Source organism: Chrysemys picta, chromosome 5, assembly GCF_011386835.1.
Source record: "Chrysemys picta bellii isolate R12L10 chromosome 5, ASM1138683v2, whole genome shotgun sequence".
NCBI lineage: Eukaryota > Metazoa > Chordata > Testudines > Emydidae > Chrysemys > Chrysemys picta.
The window spans coordinates 36,634,861-36,661,395 of NC_088795.1; the positions used below are offsets into that span (position 1 = coordinate 36,634,861).

Sequence of the window (26,535 nt, forward strand, 5' to 3'; positions counted from 1 at the left end):
CAAATCTCCATAATAACAAGAGGTTGCTTTGGAGAGTGGTTCAGATGGTGCCACTTTTTGTTGTCGTTGCAAGATTTGTTATTTCCCAGGCTGTCTTTCTCAAATTATTCCCCTCAATAAATCCCTGTTCGTTAACTAAAGATGGTAATTAATGAAGCCTTACTAGTATTTTAATTTTAGCAATGAATTAGGACCCAGCCTTGCTAGATGCCTGCCAGGACCTATTGAGTACCCTCAGCTCCCACCTGAAATTAATGAAATCTGAGAGTGCTCATCTCCTTTTCGGGATCAAGACCGTGGTGATTTATATATATTTGGATCTGTCAGGCACTCCTCTTGGTGCTGGGGAGCACGCTTTGATGCTGATGGTGATTTGAATGTGTAGTGCAGTGGTTCTCAAACTTCATTGCACCGCTACCCTTTTCTAACAACAAAAATTATTCCACGACCCCAAGGTGGGGAACTGAAGCCTGAGCCTGCCCGAGCCCCAAGTGGGGGGCCAAAGCAGAAGCCCAAGGAATTCAGCCCCAGGCAGGGGGCCTGTAACCTGAGCCCCACTGCCCGGGGCTGAAGCCAAAGCCCAATACCCATTGCCCGGGGCTGAAGCCGAAACCCGAGACCCATTGCCCAGGGTTGAAGCCCTTGAACTTCAGCTCCAGGCCCCAGCAAGTCTAATGCTAGCCCTGGTGACCCCATTAAAATGAGTCGCAACCCACTCTGGGGTCCTTGACCCATAGTTTGAGAACCGCTGGTGTAGTGTATATGCATGCATGCTCTATTGCTTCCTATAGCAGAGCCAAAGTGAGCAGGACAGGTTCCATCTTAACAGAGAATACTGTGCCTCCCCATTACCCCCCCCCCTTCCCTAACACCTCTTTATCTTGCTTATTACATCAAATGCTGTGGCCTCAGATCTAGAAAGCTGTTTACAATATTTTTGTCTTAAGTACAGACCCAAAATAAGACCAATCACTCCAGTCTGATGTAAACACAGTATTTGACCAGTATGCTGATGCAGGAGCCCATTGTCATTGCCCAAGTCATTTTGATCTGTCTCTATATGAAAATAATGTACTCAGGGCTGCAGTCCTGCTTCCAATGTAGTACTCTGGAATTGATCAAAAAAGTCCCTTTGACAAGAAGCCAAGCTATTTCTTGACAAAGATCATTCAAAATAATCTAAAATTAACTTCTTAAAACCAAAAGTGATCTCTTAAATCACTGAATGTTGTAAAACGGCTGAGATAATTAAGAATTCTACTCATCAGCAGGCAGCAGAATCCAGATACAAATAATATTCCACAGTCTTCGAAATCCACACAAGTATTGGAAATTCATTAGTGTGTGTACCAGCACTGTTCCCATTTGCCTTTTTATTGTCTATAAGCAATCTTTTATTGTAAAATCCAATATACAAGGAATTGGAACTCAGCTGTTTTTAAAAATTGCTGTGGTCTGGAATTTAGCAAACACTAGGCCTGTCAGGACTGAGATCCCCACTTTGAACTTTAGGGTACAAATGTAGGGGCCTGCATAAAAACTTCTAAGCTTAATTACCAGCTTAGCTCTGGTTCGGCTGCCACCATTTTCAATGGATTCCCTCCCTGGGAAACCTTGAAAAAACCTTCACCAAATCCCTGGTGAAAACAAATCCAACCCCTTGGATTTAAAACAAGGGGAAATTAACCATTCCCCTCCTTCCTCCCACCAACTCCTGGTGAATCAAGATCCAAAACCCCTTTGGATCTAAAACAAGGAAAAAATCAATCAGGTTCTTAAAAAGAAGGTTTTTAATTAAAGAAAAAGGTAAAAATCATCTCTGTAAAATCAGTATGGAAATCAACCTTACAGGGTAATCAAACTTAAAGAGCTCAGAGGACTCCCCTCTAGTCTCAGGTTCAAAGTACAGCAAACAAAGAGAAACACTCTAGTAAAAGGTACATTTACAAGTTGAGAAAACAAAGGAAAACTAACACGCCTTGCCTGGCTATTTACTTACAAGTTTGAAATAGGAGAGACTTGCTTAGAAAGATGTGGAGAACCTGGATTGATGTCTGGTCCCTCTCAGTCCCCGAGAACGAACACTCTCCCAAACAAAGAACACAAACAAAAGCCTCCCCCCCCCCAAGATTTGAAAGTATCTTGTCCCCTTATTGGTCCTTTAGGTCAGATGCCAGCCAGGTTACCTGAGCTTCTTAACCCTTTACAGGGAAAAGGATTTTGGAGTCTCTGGCCAGGAGGGATTTATAGTACTGTACACAGGACAGCTATTACCCTTCCCTTTATAGTTATGACACGCCCCCCAAATCACAGATAGTGTTGGATGTTCGGTTCCACACTGGCTGTGATTTCTTCCTGGAGTTCTAGGAGAAAACAGAGTTAATAAGACACATGTACCTTTAGACATACTACTGATTATATAAAAACTAACAATATGTTTCATTCCAAGAACAATTGTTAACCAGTTAACTCTGGGAAACTTTCCTGGGAAAGTGCATCAGCCACTTTGTTAGAAGCTCCCGAAATGTGTTGTATTTCAAAATCAAAATCTTGGAGAGCTAAACTCCACCGAAGAAGTTTTTTGTTATTTCCCTTGGCGGTATGAAGCCACTGTAGCGCAGCATGGTCTGTTTGTAGTTGGAAACGCCGTCCCCAAACATATGGGCGTAGCTTTTCCAGCGCGTACACAATGGCGTAGCATTCCTTTTCACTGATTGACCAATGGCTTTCCCTCTCAGACAGTTTCTTACTGAGAAACACGACAGGATGGAATTCTTGATCCGGTCCTTCCTGCATTAAAACTGCTCCCACGCCTCGCTCGGACGCATCTGTGGTTACTAGGAACGGTTTGTCAAAGTCTGGGGCCCTTAGCACAGGGTCAGACATGAGTGTTGCCTTAAGCTGGTTAAAGGCCTTTTGACACTTATCAGTCCACTGAACTGCATTTGGCTGTTTCTTTCTGGTTAGGTCTGTCAGCGGGGCGGCGATTTGGCTGTAGTGGGGTACAAATCGCCTATAATATCCAGCCAACCCTAAGAAGGATTGGACCTGTTTCTTAGACTTTGGAACCGGCCACTTTTGGATAGCATCCACTTTGGCCTGTAGGGGATTTATAGTTCCTTGACCCACCTGGTGCCCCAGGTAAGTCACTCTGTTTTGGCCTATTTGACACTTTTTAGCCTTAACAGTTAGTCCTGCCTGCTGGATGCGCTCGAAAACTTTTTCCAGGTGCTCCATGTGCTCTGCCCATGAATCAGAAAAAATGGCCACATCATCGAGGTAGGCAACTGCAGATTCTCCCAATCCCGCTAGGAGACCATCTACAAGTCTTTGGAAGGTGGCGGGTGCATTTCGCAACCCGAAAGGAAGTACATTGAATTCATACACCCCTGCCTGGGTGACGAAGGCTGACCTTTCCTTAGCGGGTTCATCTAGTGGTACTTGCCAGTACCCCTTGGTTAAGTCCAAAGTAGAGATGAATTGGGCATGTCCCAATTTCTCCAATAGCTCATCTGTGCGTGGCATTGGATAGTTGTCAGGGCGAGTTACAGCATTTAGCTTACGGTAGTCCACGCAAAAGCGTATTTCCCCATCTGGTTTGGGAACTAGAACCACTGGAGATGCCCATGCACTCTTAGAGGGGCGGATTATACCCATCTGTAGCATGTCCTGGATCTCCCTTTGTATAGCCGTTTTGGCATGAGGTGACTCCCGGTAGGGTGGGGTTCTAATAGGGTGAGCATTACCTGTGTCAATGGAGTGGTATGCCCGTTCAGTCCATCCTGGAGTGGCTGAGAAAATTGGTGCAAAGCTTGTGCACAGCTCCTTGATCTGCTGTCGCTGCAGACGTCCAAGGGTCGTGGAGAGGTTCACCTCTTCCACGCCACCATCCTTTTTTCCTTCGTAGTAGACACCTTCAGGCCACTCCGCATCATCTGTTTCCTGGGCTGTAAACTGGCAAACGTTTAATTCTCTGGAATAAAAGGGCTTAAGAGAATTAACATGGTATACCTTAGGCTTTATGTTGGAGGTGGGGGAGGCTATGAGATAGTTAACAGCTCCTAGGCGCTCCTGGACCGTGAATGGTCCTTCCCACGACGCTTCCATTTTATGGGCCTGGAGCGCCTTTAAGACCATGACTTGGTCTCCTACCTTGAAGGACCGTTCTCTGGAATGTTTATCATACCAGGCCTTTTGCTCTTCCTGAGCATCCTTTAGGTTTTCTTTAGCAAGGGCCAAAGAATGTCGGAGGGTGTTTTGTAGGTTGCTTACAAAGTCTAGAATGTTTGTTCCTGGAGAAGGCGTAAACCCCTCCCATTGCTGCTTCACCAACTGTAATGGCCCCTTAACCTCACGGCCATACACAAGTTCAAATGGTGAAAACCCTAAACTGGGATGTGGTACAGCCCTGTAGGCAAAAAGCAACTGCTGCAACACGAGGTCCCAATCATTGGAGTGTTCATTTACAAATTTACGTATCATGGCCCCCAAAGTTCCATTAAACCTCTCCACCAGGCCATTGGTTTCATGGTGGTAAGGGGTGGCAACCAAGTGATTCACCCCATGAGCTTCCCACAGGCTTTCCATGGTTCCTGCCAGGAAGTTAGTTCCCGAATCTGTAAGGATGTCGGAGGGCCAACCTACCCTGGCAAAAATGTCTGTTAATGCCTGGCACACACTTTTAGCCCTGGTGTTGCTTAAGGGTACTGCTTCCGGCCATCGGGTAGCAAAATCCATGAAAGTCAGTACGTACTGCTTTCCTCTGGGTGTCTTCTTTGGGAAAGGACCCAGAATATCCACAGCTACGCGCTGAAATGGGACCTCAATTATGGGTAGTGGCTGGAGAGGGGCTTTAACCTGGTCTTGGGGTTTTCCCACTCGTTGGCACACCTCACAAGACCGGACATAATTAGCAACGTCCTTGCCCATTCCCTCCCAGTGGAAGGACTTCCCCAACCGGTCTTTGGTTCTGTTCACCCCAGAATGGCCACTGGGATGATCATGGGCTAAGCTCAAGAGCTTTACCCGATACTTAGTGGGAACTACCAACTGCCTTTGAGGATGCCAGTCTTCCTGGTGCCCACCCGAAAGAGTCTCCTTGTATAAAAGTCCTTGTTCTACAACAAACCGGGATCGGTTAGAAGAGCTGAGAGGCGGTGGGGTGCTCCGCGCCGCCGCCCAAGCTTTCTGAAGGTTGTCATCTGCTTCCTGCTCGGCCTGGAACTGTTCCCTTGATGCTGGAGACATCAGTTCCTCCTTGGACTGTGGACTGGGGCTTGGTCCCTCTGGAAGCGATGCAGGTGCTGGGGCTGTTTCCATTGACTGTGAACCGCTGTCCGCTGGAGCACTATGTGGTAACTCAGGCTCTGGCTGAGCCTCTTGGGTAGGGTTATCTGCTGCTTCTGCCAATTCAGGCTCGCTGGTGCCCTCTGGCGTTGGAGTTGTAGACGGGTTTGCAAGCGCTGGACTCAGGGCTGGCAATGGTTCTGGTGCTGGTTGCGTTGCCGGTTCCGGTTCTGGGACTGGCTTTGGCTGGGTCTCTGGGATTGGATCCACTACGGCTGTTGCAGTCGTTGGCAGGGGATCCAGTTCCACCACCTTTGTCTGGGTCTCCGGTAACACAGACGGGGCCCTGGTGGACGGCTCAGGAACAGGGATGGGGGTGAAAGCTTGCTTAGCCTGGCTGCGGGTGACTATTCCCACCCTCTTGGCTACCTTCACATGGTTGGCCAAGTCTTCTCCCAGCAGCATGGGAATGGGATAATTGTCATAGACTGCAAAAGTCCACATTCCTGACCAGCCCTTGTACTGGACATGCAACGTGGCTGTAGGCAAGGTTACAGATTGTGACACGAAGGGTTGAATTGTCACTGTAGCCTCTGGGTTGATGAGTTTGGGGTCCACTAGGGATAGGTGGATAGTTGACACTTGAGCCCCAGTGTCCCTCCAAGCGGTAACCTTCTTTCCGCCCACTCTCAAGGTTTCCCTTCGCTCCGAGGGTATGAGAGAGGCATCTGGGTTTGGGGATCTTTGGTGTGATTGGGGTGTAATGAACTGTAATCGGTTGGGGTTCTTGGGGCAGTGAGCCTTTATATGTCCCAGTTCATTACATTTAAAACATCGCCCTGCTAAGGTATCACTGGGACGATGTTGGTTGGTGGATACTGCTGTGGTGGGGTGAGAAGGCGTCTGGGGTTTCCCTTGGGATGTGGGTGGGGCCTTGGGTTGTCCCCGGTGGTAAGGTTTTGTTTCGGCTTGCCCCTTCTGATATTCGCTCCAACTGCTACTAGTTTTTTTCTTTTCTGCCACCTCCACCCATTGGGCTCCAATCTCCCCCGCCTCAGTTACAGTTTTGGGCTTCCTATCTAGGATGTACCTTTCTATTTCCTCAGGAACACCCTCTAAAAACTGCTCCATTTTTACTAGGCAAAGCAGATCTTCCAGAGATTTAACATTTGCTCCTGATACCCAGGCATCACAATTTTTGTCAATGTGGTAGGCATGACGGGTAAATGACACATCCGGTTTCCACTTTAGGGCTCTGAACCGCCGACGGGCATGCTCGGGTGTTAGCCCCATTCGGAGTCTGGCCTTGTTTTTAAAAAGTTCATAACTGTTCATGTGTTCCTTAGGCATTTCAGCCGCCACCTCTGCTAAGGGTCCACTGAGCTGCGGCCTCAGCTCTACCATGTACTGGTCTGCAGTGATGCTGTATCCAAGGCAGGCCCTTTCAAAATTTTCTAAGAAGGCCTCAGTATCATCGCCTGCCTTGTAGATGGGGAATTTTCTGGGATGGGAAGTGGTACCGGGAGGGGGGTTGTTAGCATTGGCTGGTGCATCCTGCTTAGCTTTTGCCACTTCCAGTTCATGCTTCCTTTCTTTTTCTCTCTCCTCCATCTCTTTTTCTTTCAGCTCCATAGTTCTCTTGTGAGCCTCCTCTTTGGCTTTTTCCAGCTCCATCTCTCTTTCATGGGCCTCCTTTTTGGCTTTTTCTTCTCTTTCTCTCTGCTCTGTCTCGAGTTTTGCTAATTGAAGCAGTCTCTGATGTTTTCTTTCATTTTCTTCTGCTTCTAGTTTGGCCAGTTCTATTTTGTTAGCTACTTCTTTGGTAGTCATTTTCCTGTTTTCTTGTGCTGGGTAACCCCCTCTGCAGTGGGCTGAAACTGGGAAGCTCTCAGCTCTGGCTGCTGCAGAGTTAACAGTAACTTTCTAACTAGCTACTCCCGAGGATGTAAAAAGAAAAAAAAACAATTCAGCTTGTAAATACCTTTTACCAGTCATTTGCTAATTGAACCCTTCTCTTAACAAAGGACCTGTAAAAAAAAACTTAACACCTCTGCCTTCAGGCAAGGAGAGATAAGATATGCATCTATCTACTTCCAGCTCGGCTTTCCAAGCAGCTAGAAGGAAAAAAAAATCTCACTGGCTTTTGGGTTTAAAATGATCCCACCGCTGCCACCATGTCAGGACTGAGATCCCCACTTTGAACTTTAGGGTACAAATGTAGGGGCCTGCATAAAAACTTCTAAGCTTAATTACCAGCTTAGCTCTGGTTCGGCTGCCACCATTTTCAATGGATTCCCTCCCTGGGAAACCTTGAAAAAACCTTCACCAAATCCCTGGTGAAAACAAATCCAACCCCTTGGATTTAAAACAAGGGGAAATTAACCATTCCCCTCCTTCCTCCCACCAACTCCTGGTGAATCAAGATCCAAAACCCCTTTGGATCTAAAACAAGGAAAAAATCAATCAGGTTCTTAAAAAGAAGGTTTTTAATTAAAGAAAAAGGTAAAAATCATCTCTGTAAAATCAGTATGGAAATCAACCTTACAGGGTAATCAAACTTAAAGAGCTCAGAGGACTCCCCTCTAGTCTCAGGTTCAAAGTACAGCAAACAAAGAGAAACACTCTAGTAAAAGGTACATTTACAAGTTGAGAAAACAAAGGAAAACTAACACGCCTTGCCTGGCTATTTACTTACAAGTTTGAAATAGGAGAGACTTGCTTAGAAAGATGTGGAGAACCTGGATTGATGTCTGGTCCCTCTCAGTCCCCGAGAACGAACACTCTCCCAAACAAAGAACACAAACAAAAGCCTTCCCCCCCCCAAGATTTGAAAGTATCTTGTCCCCTTATTGGTCCTTTAGGTCAGATGCCAGCCAGGTTACCTGAGCTTCTTAACCCTTTACAGGGAAAAGGATTTTGGAGTCTCTGGCCAGGAGGGATTTATAGTACTGTACACAGGACAGCTATTACCCTTCCCTTTATAGTTATGACAAGGCCAAAGACAAATTTTTAAAAATAGAACCTCAGTGCACTTTATATATACAGGAATGCAATAAATCAGACCTTCTGTGGTTCCTGATGTATTTGTGCCTTTATGTGACTCAAAAGTGACTTTTTCTTTAAAACCAATATTTCACAGACTAGTTTATAAAGGTTACTGAAGGCTTGAAAATATGACCAGGCATCTACTAACCAGAGGACCTAGTCTACTAGCCAAAGACTGTTTACAAAAAAAAAGAAAGAAGTGAGTCCCCTCTAGCAAAGTCCAAGAACAACATTGCCCAAGGCCTACCCTTAGACACCCCTGTTCAGTTGCTGGGAATGGTAGGGAGCTGTCCTTACATCCAACATGCTTGTCTACCTCTGGGTGCTGGAAAGAGGAAGGAATTTTCTCTATTTCCACTACCTCAGGTACCTCTGGGTGCTACAGGGCAGTTTCTCCAGTCGTCCATGCCACTCTAAACTTTCTGGCTTGTGGCAGGATGTTGATGGTATTCCCATTATGCAAGCTCATCCCAAGCCTCCTGACTGCTAGCAGAGGTGGTCTCTGTCAGAACTAGATAGCTCATGAAATGGATGCTGGAATAGGGTAATATCCACCTGCCCCCACTAGAGAATAGCTCCAGTATAGTCTCTCCTGTTTTCAAAAGGGTAATAGCTAAAACACCAGTGCACACAATTTTAGCCTTGATATTGTAGGTCATTTAAATGTAATTCTTCATGTGGGCAGGGCACTCAGATTGTATTTTTGCAAGTGTTCCATGAAATAACTGTACAATCAAGTCAACATATGCAATTGCTTTTATCCAAAGCCATATTTCTTTAACAACAACAACAACAATGTAATGGATGTGTTTGAAAATTTGTGCACACCAAAGCTGTATAATCATTTGTGAGAGTAACTTTATCTTGTGTTCAGGCAGTGCTTCTACCTAGGATTATGTCAGCACTTGTATTTTTAGTTGTGTTGTAGCTAACAAAGGTGTAAAAGCTAGTGTAGACAATACACAACTCCTCACTAGACATTACTATCATATTAATTTACAAACCATCCTGCTGGTAAGATCTCTCAGACCTCTTTTAAAGTTTTTCATGTGGGTTGTGACTAGGTGTGTAAATTTACCAATGGGATCCTGGTTGGAACAAACCCTTTCACACACTTGGGCTACTGATTACAGCACTTCCATCAACAATTACACCATACTTTAGCCTTGTTATAATCTGCCCTTAAAGATTATACTTAAAGTGCAGTAATACTGCAAACAGAAGTAGCTGTATAACTTGTAACTGAAAAAGCCTTTACTGCCACCAATGTACTCCTCAGAAACTGTTCCCTTTACTGATTTAGCAGGGCTTGCCCAGCAGAGGGCTATCATTCTCCATTCATTTCTATGGACGCATATCAGAGGAAATACACTGTGTTTTTCCAGTTTATCCGAAATCACATTTCCAGTGGAGATGGGCTCATGACACAATATTCAGATATAGATTCTAAACAATTAAATTTTCCGGAGGTTTGGATTTGGGATTTCAGTTCAAGTTCATTTTTAATTTCCAATATTAATTTCTATTGATAAAAATTCCAAAGACTATTCTTATTCTCCTTGATCCTTGCCATTCACATAGTGTTTGAGCAGTAAATGATATGGATGGTCAGATTTCTAGTGTTCTTTGGGTAGAACAGCATTGTGTGCCATCCCTTATTAATGCAGGTTCCGCTATAGCAGGGCCAAATTCTTCGCTGATAAATGCAGTCTGCTGAATTCACACTAAGTCAACTAAGGTCAGAATTTTATCCCCCTAAAGGGTCAGTTATGCTGCATTTCAACTTTCTGAAGCATTTTTCAGTTTTCTATTTGTGATGTTTAACTGATTATATATAATATTAGTGTAGAGTTTAGGGGCCTCAATCATGGACCAGGACCCTATTGTGGTAGATGCTGTACAAACACAGAACAAAAAGACAGTCTCTGTCCCAAAGCGTTTGCAATCTAAGACAAGAAACAACAGAGGGACACGGAGATCCAGGGAGTACAAGGAAACAGTGAGATAATATTGGTCAGCATGATATGTAGTAGTCTCAGCACACCAACAACTTTCATAATTTTTTATTTGATGGGATTGTGTTTTATGGGCTCCATTGTGGTTGGCCTTTTGTGGTTGCACAAAGCGGAGGGAAGGGTTTCCCAGGACTGTCTCTCTCTTTCTGTCTACCCCACACAGGAGCCACTACACCATGTTAGCTCTGTCCGTGGTTCTAGCCTCCCTACGGGATAGGCCAGGATGAGGCCACGCCTACCCAGCAGAGCTTGATTATTACAAAGGGCAACATGTGCTGCATTTCAAAGGGTGGCGGAGCTTCAGCTCTAGTGTGAACTTCATGAGAACCCCAGGAACACAGTTCTGCTGAGTCAGACATATGTCAACCTGGGATTCCCTGTAACAAGGCCACTCCATCCACCTACTGTTGTCCCCAATAAAATGATGTGCATTGAAGGCACAGTCCAGCTATCTGTGTTTAGTGTAAGGAATTGCAAATTAATTCTATGTAGTAGATCTAGTCTTTCTATAGGCAGATTCAGTCTTTGGGCCCTATGAAGCCCATGACCACAGGTCCTTGTGATTTTGGGGAAATAAAAATGTTATGCAGTCTGAGATTTCTTCTTTTTTAAAATAAGTTTCTAGTCCCATTTTATTATGAAAATTTAAGCTGATACATGCAAATACCTCCATTTGGATGAAACAAGCAGCTGGGCACTTCTACCTACCCTACTCACCCATCAATCCACGTAGTTTGTATGTGTAACAATGTGGTTAAGTTTGGGGGCATATCTCAGAGAATCCTCTTGATAACTCTCCTGAGAATCCTTAGCACAGCCCTTTCTCCTAAGACCTATATGAACAGGAATCTGATATAGCTGGGGTCGTGGTGAGCAATGGCAAAAACTTGCTTTGAAAGCAATCCCAAAAATGCTAAGGCAGGCTTTGGCTATAGATATCCTGCAAAGTATTGCAGAACAGCATTTAATCTCTGTTTCATACAGCTTTGCTTGCACTAAACAGAAAAGATTTAGATGTACTGCTGGCTTTAGATCAGGCTGTTCTAGCCATCCTGGACTTGTAAAGAAGCTTCTGATACAACAGACTGTAAATTTGGCTGCTGAAGGCAGGAGTTGCTGGTATGTTTGGAACTGCTCTCAGTAGTTTGAGTCATACCTACAAGATAAGAGTTAGTGAGAACTGATGGGCAATTGTGTGTACTCTCTGAGGGTGACATCCAGATCAACTACAGAAAGCTCAAATACTCAGACTCTATATGAGTGGACTGTGGAGCAGTTGGGAGGGTAAAATCCACCCCATCATAATCTCCAGTGTTATCCAGATTACTGTGGCTAATGTTACAGTTAACATATGTATAGCGATCACAGACTAAATAAAAGATGCCACATATATTTGCACTCTGCATTTTTACACATCGTAAACTATAGAAAATTACTAGTTATTTTGTGTCGTCATTCCTTTATTTGGGAATAATCACATTGGTGTGCATTATGTTTAGGGCCAAATTTGAAAAAGTGTCTGCATGAGTTGTGTGCGCACACATCCTGATTTGCATACATATGTACCAATAAACATTTATTCAGGGTTTGAATGGACTCACCTGAATGACGTGAGTAGGTCATGTGCAAAAATGCATGCACGTTTTTATATGCACAACCTGCTGCCTATGTGAATTCTTTCAAGTTCAAACTGAAAGGGTTTCAAAAATCTTTTTATGAGATCTGGGTCACATGGACTCCCAGCTTCTGAAGTTTGACTTGGTTCACATTTGAATGAATCCAGTTTTCCCCTGATGTGATCTTGCTGTAAAAGCATAGGTCAGTTTCAGGTTTGTGACCATATGTCTGAATTTCCTGGTTTGTCTGACTCTGCAGGGCTCAGCTATGAGGTAACAGAGCTCTGGCTTCAGAAAAATAAATATTTCATGCTAAATTGGGTTATACTATAGTGACTGTAGTCTGAGCCAAAATACTATAGCTGGAGGAATTTGTGAAGGTAATTGAGTACTGGGCCACACAAATCCAAGTTAGTCAGACAAACACAGGGGTTAGGAAAAAATTTATTCTGACTTTTCCAGCTGGATCAGACAGTTCCATTGAAATGCAGCCCCCTTTCTCTGGGAAATCAAATAAAATGGTTTCTTTTTAATCACAAGAGATTGGTTGAGGCAGTCAGGGAAACAGGCGAGATACATAGAAATTACTTTCAGCTTCACTTGCCTCTCGTGATCTTCTCCGACTAGTTATACTTGAAATTGAAATGCACTCGGTTTCAGCAGGCCTGACAAAGTTAATGGGGCATCCAGCTACGATGCAAAAATTCACAACCAATTTTTGCAGAGACAAGGTGGGTGAGGTAGTATCTTTTACTGGACCAACTTCTGTTGGTGAGAAAGAAAAGCTTTTGAGCTACACAGAGCTCTTCTTCAGGAGCTCCAATGTAGCTCAAAAGCTTGTCTCTCTCACCAGTAGAAATATTACCTCACCCACCTGGTCTCTCTAATATCTTGGGACTAACATGGCTACAACCACGCAGAATACAACAACTTCTGCAGATAGTTTATAGACACAGATGGCATTTACATAGCCACCCGAACCCTCAAATACTTCTCATTATTTAGGCAGGAAAATTGAAAATACTCCTCCCCACTAGGCTCATGCTCTTGGTTTGCTGTCTAGCCAGTCCCTGGGAGGTAACAGTGTGACTGGCTCCTGCTTCCGATGTCCTAAAAGCAGTAGCAGTGAGTGTGGTTGAAAGGACCTGTGGAAAACAGGCATGCACAAAGGGGATGAGAAGGCACATTTAAGTTTTTAACTAAATGGTAGTGGTCCTGATCCAAAGCCCATTGAAAGCAATAGAAAGACTCCCATTGAATTTGGATGAAGTCTAAGGGTATGTCTACACTACCTGCCGAATCGGTGGGTAGCAATCGATCTATCGGGGATCGATTTATCACGTGTAGTGTAGATGTGATAAATCGATCCCCGATCACTCTCCCGTCAACTGCTGAACTCCAGCTTGGTGAGAGGCGGAAGCAAAGTTGACGGGGGAGCCGTGGCACTTCGCATCCTCGCGGCACGGGATCGATGAAGTAATTCTAAGTCGATTTAAGATACGTTGACTTTAGCTACGCTATTCTTGTAGCTGAAGTTGCGAATCTTAGCTCGATCCCCCCTCCCCCCAGTGTAGACCAGGCCTTAGTTGATTAAGTTAAAATATAATTCAGTATTTTCATTGATATGAAAACAAAGAAAAAGCTTAGTTAAAGCTACATTTATAGGCAATGCAACTTTGTTGCAGTAAGAAAATTGCAAAATGTGTACTATTGTCAGTGGTATAAACCTACAGTTGTGTGCACCTGGAGAAAAATGATTAGTATATTGTCCCTTTGCTATGCTTTCAGAGGTCTTTACTCCACATTTGGGGTGGGATTTTCAAATGCACTTAAGTGACTTACGAATGCAGGTCCTGAACTTGTGCTTCTAAGTCACTGAACTGCTTTTGTAAGGCCTAGTATACACTTAAATATTAGGTTGACTTAGCTAGGTTGGTCAGGGATATGAAAAATCCACATCCATGACCGACATAGCTAGGCCAACTTAATCCCCAGTGCAGATGCAGCTATGTTGTCAGAAGAATGTTTCCATCAGCCTAGCTACTGTCACTCAGGGATGTGATGTTCCTACACCAATGGAAAAACTCTTTTTGTTGGTGTAGGCTGCATCTATGTGATGGGGTTATACTGCCATAATTACAGTGCCGAAGGTATACCAGTATAGTCCCCGTAGTATAGACATACCCTAACTCTCACCCTTCGTGCTTAGATTGTAGGACAGGTATGGAAATAATTTCTCTGTCAGGGACAGTTTGAATGCTAAGCAAGGTTGATTTTGAGCATGTTTATGGTTTGAGTCTAATTGCCATCTCGTCCCGCTCTCTATTCCTGAATTATATAACTCTGCTGGTGACACTCATGCTATCATTGGCTGGGGGGAAATCATGAAATCACTATCTCAGTTGTGCCATCTATGAAAATAGAAGTAATTGGGAGGACTGATTAGTTAATATTTGTTTGTGAGATGATGATGAAGTATTTTTTTTATAAATGTTACTATTAAAATGACTGTGCTCTGGTGTACAAGAGATATATCTGTGACTGATATTAAAGTGAACATTCACCAAGGCATGACACATTTACAGCACTGTACAAAGGGAACTTGTGGAGTTTCAGATACCACTGTGGCCAATTATGACCTTTTAATGCTGACTATTGTAGATTAGTACCATGAATTGTAGCCCTGGTTGTATCTCAGAGAAGGAGGAAGAGAAGGTAAGACAACCTAATTTCTGTTAAAGATTGTGACATATAGTTTTCCCTTAGGCAATGAGTTTTTCCATTTCATGTTCTCTATTGTTTCTGTTCAATTAATAACATGGATTTGATTAAAATACTGAAAAAATGCTGGAATATAGTTTCACATTTAATCTTTTCAGTACATGTTCAGTGATTGGCCTAGAGCTTTCAGGAACATTTTATGTATTCATATGTTCAGTAATGTGACAGTGAGAGAGTGAGCCTTGTTTTCTACTTTTAAATTTTGCTCTTCCATAAAACATCAAACAATAAAATGAAGTTTTTACAGGACAATATGCTTGCTAATTCTCTCGCAGAGTTACTGTACTTTTAAAAGATGGCACAACTGTTTTGTAACTAACAAATACATTTATTTATTAGTTTTGTAAGAGTTTGGGTTAAACAGTGGGAGGAGAAGATGGAAAGGAGGCAGTAAACAAATATAGCATGATGGGCTTGAGGGTCCAAATTTAGACACATTTTTATACTTTTCATTAGAATTAGTTTGAATTTGTCTGTGAAAGCTAGTGGCCATTTGAGTTACTAAATGTATTGATGTATACAGTTAATCAGAATTGCTTTAAATAGCTGAGTTAAATACATTGTCAGTACCTAGGAGCCTTTGGTTTCATTAAAGTGCTGTGCACTCGTTATGCTGGATTTCTTATTTAACACTTCTCCCTCCCCCACCATCAAATGTATTTGGTTCTGTCTTGATTGTGCCTGTGCACATTCGTCTCCAAAAAGGCAGAGTCCACAGAAGTACCATATAAGTGTTTCTTGATCAAAAGTGGGAATAATGTCTGTCTGACACTTAGCCCTCGTAGAATAATAGCACAGTTAGATCATGTGTACACCAAAGGGAAAATTCAATCTAAGCTACGCAATTTGAGTTACGTGAATAGCGTAACTCAAGTCGACGTAGCTTAGATCTACTTACCACGAGTTCCACACTACATGAGGTTGATGGGAGACACTCTCCCGTTGACTCCCCTTACTCTTCTCAATCAGGTGGAGTACAGGAGTCGATGGGAGAGTGATTGGCGGTTGATTTAGCGAGTTTTCACTAGACCCGCTCAATTGACCACCGATCCATCGATCACTGCAGCGTCGATTCTCCGGAAAGTGTAGATGAGCCCTTAGTTAACTGTATGTGTAAGATGTATACTGCACTGTATTTGAGAACAACTCTAAATTTCATGCAGAATTACATTTTATCTTTTTTCTAAAAGGTTGCCAGTCCTTTTCTAAGCCACACCCCTGACAGTTATTAGTTGTTTTCACCTAAACCTGCTTTTTGGCTCTATCTCTCTTCCTGGATGCTAGGAGGTCAGTGGGTGGGGGGGCACTATCCCCATCCTAGTTGGTAGTTGGAGTCAGAAGCTGTTCCCACCATCGTCCCCTGCCTCATCCCTCACATAACCATTAGAACATTTTTCAGCCACGCTTCGTCTTCCCCATGAGTCTACTTGGCCTCTAGATCCTTCCTCACACCCATCTCCATGATTGCTGGGGAGGCAGAGGAATCTTTGATGGATCCAAAATCTTCCCCCACTAATATGTCTGGTGCTATGCCAATGTTGATAATCAGGGGATCAAGCCAGGAGGCTAATTATTGGTCCTTGAGTTTTAAACCAGGCAAGGGGGAACTCTAGCTATAATTAAGTACCCAGACAACCAGTGGATCCCATGACACATCTAGGATCTCTAAAACGCACAGTGCATGCAAAAAATACACAGAACATTGTACAATGTGAACTCTTGGAGCCAAATCACCAAATCTTGGAGCCAGGTAAAAATCTATTGAAGCCAGTTAAATTATCCCAGAGATGCATCTGGCTCCTGAGTTATGGAGTTAATGATGACAAATATGTTTCAGAAAAGACACATTTTTCTCTGGTGTTCTGTTCTTTTTGTCTTATTGTGCATCTGCCTACTCTCCCACTCCCCTCCTACAAACCATTTGTGGCAGAGTTGTGGTATATGCTGTTGTCCTTGTGCAGCAGGCTCACAGTGCATGCCTCCTATGAAGAAATATTTTTAGGAAAATCACACTATGTAGGAGGTAACCAAAGTTTGATTTGGAAAGGATCTATAATATCCAATCTTTTGATTGATGTCTGCAGAGGGGTTTCTTCTTTTAAGATCTATGAAATGCTGCATACAGAAGGCAGTGACTGATCATTTTCTGCTATAGTTAGGGAACTCTCCGTACAGTAAAACAAAATGTTTCCTCTCTTTAGGAGAGCCAGGTCATGTACTTTGTGTTCCTTCCTTCAAAATTGGATACCACCATTTCTTGGTTGCAGTCACGATACTCTGTTGAAGGACATGTTTTTGGCATGAGACAAATACAAACTCTGACCTCTGCTTGAATTAGAACTGTTTTTATGGGGTATGTAAATAATTTAAATGGCAGTGAACTCGCAGTGCTAGTCTTAAGCCCTGCTTGCTCAAAAGTCAGCTGGAGAATGTGCGCTACACTCTTGTGTCTCTCCTGGCATCAAAAATTCTAAACATTAGAGCAGGAAAAGACCTAAATTCTCCACTCAGGGTGCTGAAACCTTTTGGAGTGTGCACCACATTCTCTTGCATAAATTGGATCACAGCCCATCTCCCTCCCATTCACAACCTCTTGACAGCCTGGTACTGTAATATCATGTAGTAATCAGTGCTATGTGCTCTAAAAATACATAAGAAGAGACAGTCCGTGCCCTGAAGAGTTTACAATCTAAAATGTCAAAAACGTATTTGGAGGGTTTATTATTATTTTTTTTTTCATTTAACTCTCACTGCTTTTTCTCTACCTAATTGTTTTTATCTATGTAATCTTTGCCTTTACTATCTTTGTTCATTTTTTGACAACCCCACCTTTTATTAAGATGTCTAGACAGGATAAATTGACCCTTATTTATTTTGCCGCTCTTCCACTACCCCTCCCCCCTCCCCCAAACCTTTAGTTAACTACTGTGAGGAAGGTTAAGGAGCTATCTCCAGTGCTCATTTGCAAAAGGCTAGTGCTGAGAGTTGTTCCTGGTGAACTGCAGGCTGTCAGCAGTCTTGTTCTGCAAAGTGTGATCCATCTGCTCTCTGCTGCCTCTGCCTTCCCTTGTTGTAGGCCATCCCCGGATGTGGAATCTCTTGTCCAGCGTTGTCTGGAGTCTCAGGGTATGTCTACACTACGAAATTAGGTTGATTTTATAGAAGTCAATTTTTTAGAATTGGATTTTATACGGTCTATTGCGTATGTCCACACTAAGCGCATTAAGTAGGCGGAGTGCATCCTCACTACCGCAGCTAGCATTGACTCACAGAGCGGTGCACTGTGGGTAGCTATCCCACAGTTCACACAGTCTCTGCTGCCCATTGGAATTCTGGGTTAAGCTCTCAATGCCTGATGGGGCAAAAACTGTGTCACAGGTGGTTTTGGGTACGTGTCGTCAGCCCCCTCCCACTCCCCCGCCCTTCCGTGAAAGCAACAGCAGACAATCGTTTCACGCCTTTTTTCTGGGGTCCCATCCACCGGACCCGCTCAGCCCGCTGCCTGCCTGGATGATTGGAACCCCAGTCAGGCAGCGGGCTGAGCGGGACCGGCGGATGGAGCCCCAGACTGGCAGCGGACTGAGTGGCTCAGCCCGCTGCCGGTCTGGGGCTCCATCTGCTGGCTCCTGCCAGCCGGGGTCCCACTCAGCTGGCAGACCTCAGTGAGGTTGATCAGGAGTGCTTGGACAGACTTGGCTATCCTCCTCTTAGAGCACCGAATGGGAGTGACTCCAGGTCATTCTCTTCTTTAAGTTTCATCTCATGGAGATTCAGACCTACGTGGAATATCATGCGAGCTGGAGGCTTCTGCCTCAGGCCTCTCCTCCAGCCGGCATTACCGCGCGGTCGCACCTACCCCAGCCTGCCCCTTGCTCCCATGGGTCATGAAGCCTGGACAGTAGTAAAGAGCAGTTCAACTTGTGGAACGACGAAGGATTGCACTTTATGGGCCATGTTAAGATTATTTCAGAGTCCTAGATAGCATTTAGTCCCTATAAAAGGCTTCATGAAAATTTCCCCCCACCCCTAACAAAAATGTTAATTTATCAGAGCAGCTGAAAGGGTAAGGAACCTGGGACTATAACTTAGAGAGAGCTTCCGTATTATTTAACTCATAGTTGATATAATTCAAAGTAAAATTTCACAGCATGGTCTGTTCTAAGACTAAAAATGCAGGTGGGGAGTCAGAAAAAGGAACAGTGACCTGTTTCCGCCCAGTTTCGAACTGGGGACATTTTGCGTGTTAGGTAAACGTGATAATCACTACACTACGGGGCTTTCACATGTTAGGTGAACGTGATAACCACTACACTACGGGGCTTCTCTTCTTTTGCCACAGACTTTGCCGAATGCACAGGAATGTTTTCTCTAGCTACAGAAGCTACCTAATGCAATGTCTATATCTATGGCCTTCCTGCTCACAAAGCGGTCATGCCCCCGCCCAAGGCTGACACAGTGCGGAGTGCATGTGACACAGCGACCTGGCTCAGGCAGGATCGCTAGTGAGACATGATACTTTTGCTGTTAAGCAAACACAGCAGTTCTTTCCTGTCCTCTGCCACTGAATGTCTCAATGCATTATGCTGTGCCCTATCAGTGCAGGAGGACTGCATGAGCTCAGAAAACATGTCATCGCGAGTGCGTTTTTTTCGCCTTCTAAGCTGCGATAACCTCCGGGACGGAGATGATAGGGGGAGCGTAGAAACATTCTGGGGGGACTGCATGGTCACCTGTGCTGCTGAGTGCTGCTAAGTTTGCCACGCTGGCCAAACAGGAAATGAAATTCAAAAGTTCCCGGGGCTTTTCCTGTATACCCAGCTAGTGCATCTGAGTTCAAAGTGCTGTTCAGAGCGGTCACAATGGAGCACTCTGGGATAGCTCCTGGAGGCCAATACCATCGAATTGCGTCCACGCTACCCCAAATTCGACCCGGCGATGTCGATTTCAGCGCTAATCCCCTCATCGGGGAGGAGTACAGACATCGATTTTAAGAGCCCTTTAAATCAACAAAAATGGCTTCATTGTGTGGACGGGTGCAGGGTTAAATCGATCTAACGCTACTAAATTCGACCTAAACTCATAGTGTAGACCAGGGCTCACAGCCCCGCGGCATGCAAGGCTTGGCAGGGGCTGCAGCCAGAACTGCGAGCCTCAGCCCTGGGGCTGCAGCTGGAGCTGCGCACCTCAGCCCCGCAGTGTCCTGGACTTGGCAGGGGCTGCAGCTGGGGCCGTGTGCCCCTGCCCAACAGTTGCACCGGAGGCCACGTGCTCCCTGTGGCTGCGCACCCCACTTTGGCCACTGGACCTGGGGCTGTGCTCGGCTTGACAGTCCCCACCCCCATGTGACTCCATTCCTCTCCCCTACCTAGCCCTGCCACCGCCCCCTCCCCCCCGGTTATTTTTAGTAAAGAACCGGACAGGTCACGGGCTCCGTGAATTTTTGTTTATTGACCGTGACCTGTTTGTGACTTTTACTAAAAATAACTGTGATAGAATCTTAGCCTTAGTTATAAGCAATGCACTATTGGTTAGGATTACCATATCTAATAAATAAAAAAAAGGACCCTCCACGGGCCCTGGCCCCGCCTATTTCCCCACCCCTAGCCCTGCCCCAACTCCGCCCCTTCCCGTCCTAACTCCGCCCCCTCCTCCCTCCCACTCCCAGCCACGGGGAAAGGGCTGACCCAGCGCTACCGGCTTCACGATTTGCCGGTGAAGCCCCCAGACCCTGCGCCCCCGGCCGGCGCTTCCCCAGTGCAGCTGGAGCCCGGGAGCGGAAGTGCCCAGCCGGGGGCGCAGGGTCTGGAGGCTGCCCGGCAAACTGTGAAGCCGGTAGCGCTCGGGCTTTGGGCAGCCCCTATGCCTCCGGACCCTGCGCCCCCAGCCGGGCACTTCCCCTCCCGGGCTCCGGCGGCGCAGGGTCCGGAGGCACGGGGGCTGCCCGAAGCCGGTAGCGCTCAGGCAGCCCGGCTCTTAATCAGAGCCGAGCTGCCCGAGCGCTACCGAAGCCGGTAGCGCTCAGGCAGCCCGGCTCTTAATCAGAGCCGAGCTGCCCGAGCGCTACCGGCTCCAGCTGTGCTGGGGAAGCGCCGGCCGGGGGCACAGGGTCTGGAGGCTGCCCGGCAAACAGTGAAGCCGGTAGCGCTCGGGCAGCCCTTTTCGTGTGGCTGGGAGGGAGGAGGAGGGAGGGCGGGGACTTTGGTGAAGGGGCGGGGAATGGACGGAGTTGGGGCAGGGAAGGGGCGGAGTTGGGGCTGGGGTGGGAAAGGGGCGGGGCCAGGGCCCGTGGAGTGTCCTCTTTTTTATTTTTTTAAATATGGTAACCCTAGTCCAGACTCTTCCTCTGGGAAGTTCAGCTTTTTAAAACCTCCAATACCAGAAAGGGAAATTTTACAGCAGCTGCAGCCTACCTTTATCCCCACCTGGCTGTCCAGGCACAGCCTGAAGTTTGAAGAGTTGGTATTGTGAGGGAGCATGGATCCTCATTTCCTTCCTAACCTCCTACGATAGACAGGGGAGAGCCACTCCCTTATCCATCCACCTGCACAACAGTTAGGAGAAACTGCCAGCAGTTAGGAGTTTTGGATGCAGTGATCATATCTGCATACACACATTGCATATTTAGGCATCCAGCTGTATGACTGGCACACACAAATCGATGCCTGTTTTATATATGCATGCATGATAATTATATATGGAAAATATAAAACAACTTTTTGAAAATTTGAGCCTTAATATTTGTGGGATCATCAAAGTTAAATGTGGCATCTTAGGTCTGTGGTAATAATACATAATAATAATAATACACGGTAATAATACTCAACAAACACAGTTGAGTTAGAGGGGTGTAAACCTACTGTGAGATAAGGATTAGGCCCAAGATTTGAGCCACTGTCATATGTTACTGATCACAAGACATCTGTTAATGTTTTGGTCATGCCGTTTTATCATTAATTCATAGTGTCTAGTTTTAGTAGTAGTTGGGCCAATTTCATCCTTGGTGAACACCCACTCAAGTTAAAGGAGATAGACCAGGGGTTGATTTGGGCCATCTTCTAAAGAATATTTGGTGGATTGTTTTCCTTTTCCGTCTTTAATTTGGTGAGTTTTAGTGCTGATGTGAGTGAGTTGCAATGTCCCTTGCATAGCTGGCATGGTCTGAGCAGATGCTATGCAAAGATTTTTACTGCATCTCAATGCAGCATCCCTGCTCTTCCAACCCAGTCCTGGGGCCTATCTGACGCTACCAATTCTGTAGTGGGTTTGGAACGTGGTCAGATGTCCACAAGAGGTTGGCTGCTCTTTTTAACTACACATGTCCGGAAGTTTTAGCATCTCCTGTTTCAATAAATGAGTGCTTAACGTATTTGCAGCAGCAAACTACACACCAGAAGATGGGACTGGTATTGTGAGATGGTGCTTTAGCTGGGTGATAAGCAGCCAGGGGATGACAGCCCCATCTGTCCCTGATATTAAAGCTATACATTACTGTCTGTGATGTTTGGGGAGGGGATGATTATTTTTGTAATTAACAGGATGTTCTTTCTATCTGTTTCTTCTTGTCTCTCTCTTTTAGTCCACAACAGTAATCATCCCTTTTTATTCCCAGCACAGTGATTTGTAAGTCAACTTAGCAAATGGCTGAAAATAGCCTCTGGCAGTGAATAATAATGACCAATATACTCTCTATTATTATTATTTTTCCTCTGTAGAGTTCAGCTGGCTTGGGCAGGCTGAGCTGTGTGCTCTCCTTGCTAACGTCCCCCTCAGAGCAGCATTTGGTTTGCTGCTTAATGCTGCTCTCCTAATGCAGTCTCACGTGGATCCATAAACGACACAATGAGGACTTGAATATTCCCAGCCTTTTTCAGGCTCAGTCACCCATGCTTTAGTACAGAAGTCGCTACCTGCAGGTGAGCAGGCTGCAGCTGGTCTCCTCTGAACCCAGCAGCTTTTGCTTCTGTTTTTATTTTAATTTCAATTTAAAGCAAGGGAAGCAGGAAAGGAAGAGAAGGGGGGAAAGACATATCATGTGCTCTAGCACAGGCAGTCGCAGCAGCAGCAGCAAGTCATTAAGTCAGACTGCACCATTTTATTCTCACCCTGCATAGAGGTGATGCTGGAAACTGGAAGGAGCTGTCCACCCTTTTCTCCACTTGATGGTTACACAGAGGTGGCTTCTTCCTGGCTCTAGTCAGAAGAGACAGTCTGTCTGGAGGAGTCCCAAAACACCTTCCTAATTTGGTGATGTGTGTTTAAAGGATGGATTTTTTTCAGCTGATCTGAAGCTTGTCTTCACTGATGACCACAGCAAATGTGAAGTGGTTTCAGGCTGGTATTAGGAGTTCACCTGACTGCTATCTACATGTGTGCGTATGTGTAGCTGTGTGTTTGGCTTTGATTTAGAACATGTTTATGTTGTGCTGACTTACGAGTGCTGCAGAGGCTGTAGCAGAGCTGTGACCTATCACAAGATGCTGAAGGAGGAAGAGTGGATTATACTGTGAATTTTGGCTCACCGGCAGGGTCACTGCGAAACCCCTCCACAAATTGTCTGGATATCCGTCTGGTGGATATTGATGCCTTGGAGCTGGTGTTTCCCTTTCCAAAATGGCTCATGCTGCTGCATCTATTAAAAAAGTTCGGGAGGCCGAACTCGATGAGAGGGAGAGAAATCTCGAGAAGGAGAGGAAAAAGCAGCGGAAAATCCCTAGGGAGCGGGTAGATCGGAAACGCAAGGTATGAGGAATAATTCCCACCCACACCTTTCCCTCTCTATGGAGGGCATGGACACAGGTGTCTGCAGCAGCACTTGTAATACTCTCTCCTTCGCCTTTCTCGGTATCCTATTTCCCATTTGCCTCCTTCCCCATCATTTCTGCACTCAGCCTGCACCTAGGCTAGCTGCAATGAGATGAAAGTGCTACCAGACATGGCAGCCCATAGCCACATCGATACATGCAAGTAAAGATGGCCAGGGGCGCTAATATTGCCTTCCTTCCTCAATCCCCCAAAGATCTGGAGCTCTGTTTCATCATTCAGGGACCAGGTGTTTCATGTCTCCAGCTGATCTGAAGCAGTTGTCAGGGAGGGGGCGGGTGTTGATTTTGTGCTTTGCAGTATTAAGGTGCATTTTGTGCTTTGTGATATCCCTTCCCCCCTTTTCCTTCCTATTTTCAATCCATGCCTCTTAAATTATTAGCATACAGCATTTTCATCAAAGCTGGATGCTACATACAGACTCTGTTCCAGTGCTGGATCTACAGGCTGGGTTGTTATTCAGTCAGGCATCAGTAACTAATACTGTTTCAAGCTGTAATTCAGTATATTTACACTGTATACTGCAAGTGTATTTTTTTTAGCTTTGGTTTAAAACACAAGTCTGCAGTCTGTCGTTTTCTCTTCTGCTGCTGATGAACTGTGGGAAATAGCTTTGGCTACTTTTATTTCTGATTTTGGAAGGTTTCTATCAATTCATAATTAGATACTGTTATTCTTAAAAACTGTATTAGAAATGAGGAGCTAGTCTTAATTGATTGCATCCCCCTCCCCCCAAACCAGCAACCCAGAATAAAAGATACAGGTACACGATTTATTTGCCAGATCATTGTATAGTTTACAACAAAGATGCAACATTTTACCAGTGAGAGAAAAAATAGCAAGAATTGAGATTTATGTACCTTAACAAGCTGTTGTTAAAGATGCCTTTAGGACTAAATTGCACTGAGGATGCACCTGCTGTCAGTCTTTTCTTGACCATTATTCTTTTCCTGACATATCAGAAATCTCTAGCTTATTGTTGTGTGCATTTTAACACATTTCTGACATTACCTTTTGATCCATTCCTAAATAAATTGCTTACTGCATAGTACACAAGATGTATAATTTTCTCCCTTTCTTTTTGTATTGCATTTCATGTATATTCTCTTGAGACCCACAGGTTTGTCAATAAAAGGCAAAAAAATAGGATCTTGCAGTACTACATTTTAATTTACAGCTCCTTTTAGCAATGCTTTGGAGTTCCAAACCCATCTATTCCAGTGGCCTAGCTGAGAACTTTGGAATTCATCTTATTTCCATATCATTAAGTAGTGGGATGATTTTTTTCCGACTGCCTGCATTAAAATAAATAAATCAAATTACTAGGCTGCTTGATATCTTATGGGAGCACTGATATGTTCTCTCTAGATTTTAAAAGGCTTTGTTTAAAGAGTTCATTAAGTTGCATTAGAATTCTTTTTATCAGAGCAGGAATGTCATTTCTAATATACGTAGTGTTTGGATGCCTTGAACAGAGCCGCTTGGGGCAGACTGTGATTATTTTACTAATCCCCTAAATGGGACACTACAGCATAAGGTATTTTTTATGATTATATTTTTGATTGTGGAAATTCCTGAAAAATAGCATTCTTTCTCTGCTGGGAGGGGGTGTTTGTCCTTGTTGGAGGGCCTATACAGGTATACCCATTGCTCACACGCATTCATGCACGTACATGGCCAGAACATCAGTCATTTTCACTGATTTGCCTTTCAAAAAGCTTCCCAGGTCTGTACATTTGTTTGTTTCAAACATGATTACTATGACCTTAATTAAAGCTGGACAGAATTAAAGCTGACCTTCCTTTCCCAGAGTGCTGCATAACCCTGATTGGAACCAGGCAGACTCAGGGCTGTCCGTGTGTTTATAACACGGTAATAGAGTTGCTTGATCAGATTTTCATATCTCAGAAGCAGCAGTAGGTCTTTGCTTGGGAACTATGGGAAATACCAAGCTGCTGTTTGCTTTTGTTCCGTGTTAATATTCAGCCACTGACCTCACTTCTGTCTCCCTTCTACTGCAGCTGCACACTTGCTGTTACATAAATAGCTGCTTAGGATGCACAACAAACTTGTGTTCAAATGGAGTGGGTGTGGCTTAGATTAACAAATATCTTTTTCTTGTTCTTTTTGTGTGAGATACATAATAGCAGAAGCATGATGTGCTATGCTGTGTGTATATGATGTATGGTATATAATAGATATGTATGCATTTAAATTGATGAAGGAATACAAATCCCTCTACTGCAAAGTGATGAGCATGTCCTGCCATGTGATGAGCCCCCTCAGTTCCCTTCACTGGGAGATGAAAGCCATCAGCATATTGCAGGTCAGGCCAATAATGGCTACAAATAAACGAGTGGTGCTTGATTACTCTCTAGCATCTGGTGCTCTAGTAAGGCGGGGGATACTGTTCTAGCTTCACTATCTATTTAAATTCCATTTTGTCGGGTTGGCTGGATTTTGAGTACAACGGGGGTCCATTTTGTTTGTGGAATCAGTAGTGGGAGTGAGAATATGATGATAATGAGGTGTTGGAAACTCTCTCTCAAATATCTCCTTTAAAGATCTGTTGTATACTGTGTATGTGGGCAGTGCTCCGTTGGCCCAGAAGGGAATTTCTCTTACTTTCTCACTGGCCCTGAAGCTTCCTGATTTTGCCAGAGGAGCAGGATAAGGTTGACTAATTTAGCCCTCCCCTGCTACCAGGACATGGGGTCTTTACTACTTTACTGTACTTCCCCTATCTTCCAGACTACTTCAAGGTATGTGTTGTTTGCTGCTTTACTCCATCCATAGTCTTTTAATTTTTGGTGGGGGCGGGGAAGAAGGGAGGTGTGTTGCATCCTGCTCCTCCTCTTCTCCTGAAGAGTGGTAGTGCCTGCTACTGCTTATAAGTTTCCGTAGTAGCAGCTGTGTAAAATGATATCAGTCCTCTGTTTCACCAGTGTTTACAGGGCTCTGAATAGCAGCGG

The 26,535-nt window shown here is 44.7% G+C and overlaps 1 protein-coding gene across 22 annotated transcripts in view; it reads left to right on the top strand.

The window, feature by feature from the left end:
- ANK2 (ankyrin 2) overlaps positions 1-26,535 on the top strand; it is a 581,537-nt gene that overhangs the window by 281,345 nt on the left and 273,657 nt on the right. For 6 of the 22 annotated variants that reach the window (XM_065596231.1, XM_065596258.1, XM_065596238.1 and 3 more), the window contains exon 1: positions 22,619-23,482. The exons of 15 other annotated variants lie outside the window; for them this stretch is intronic. In XM_065596231.1, coding sequence (XP_065452303.1) covers positions 23,354-23,482 — 129 coding nt within the window. In that variant the 5' untranslated portion in view covers positions 22,619-23,353. Of the gene's footprint in view, positions 1-22,554; positions 23,483-26,535 lie in introns of those variants that run through there. One more of the 22 variants, XM_065596233.1, reaches the window with a different exon arrangement.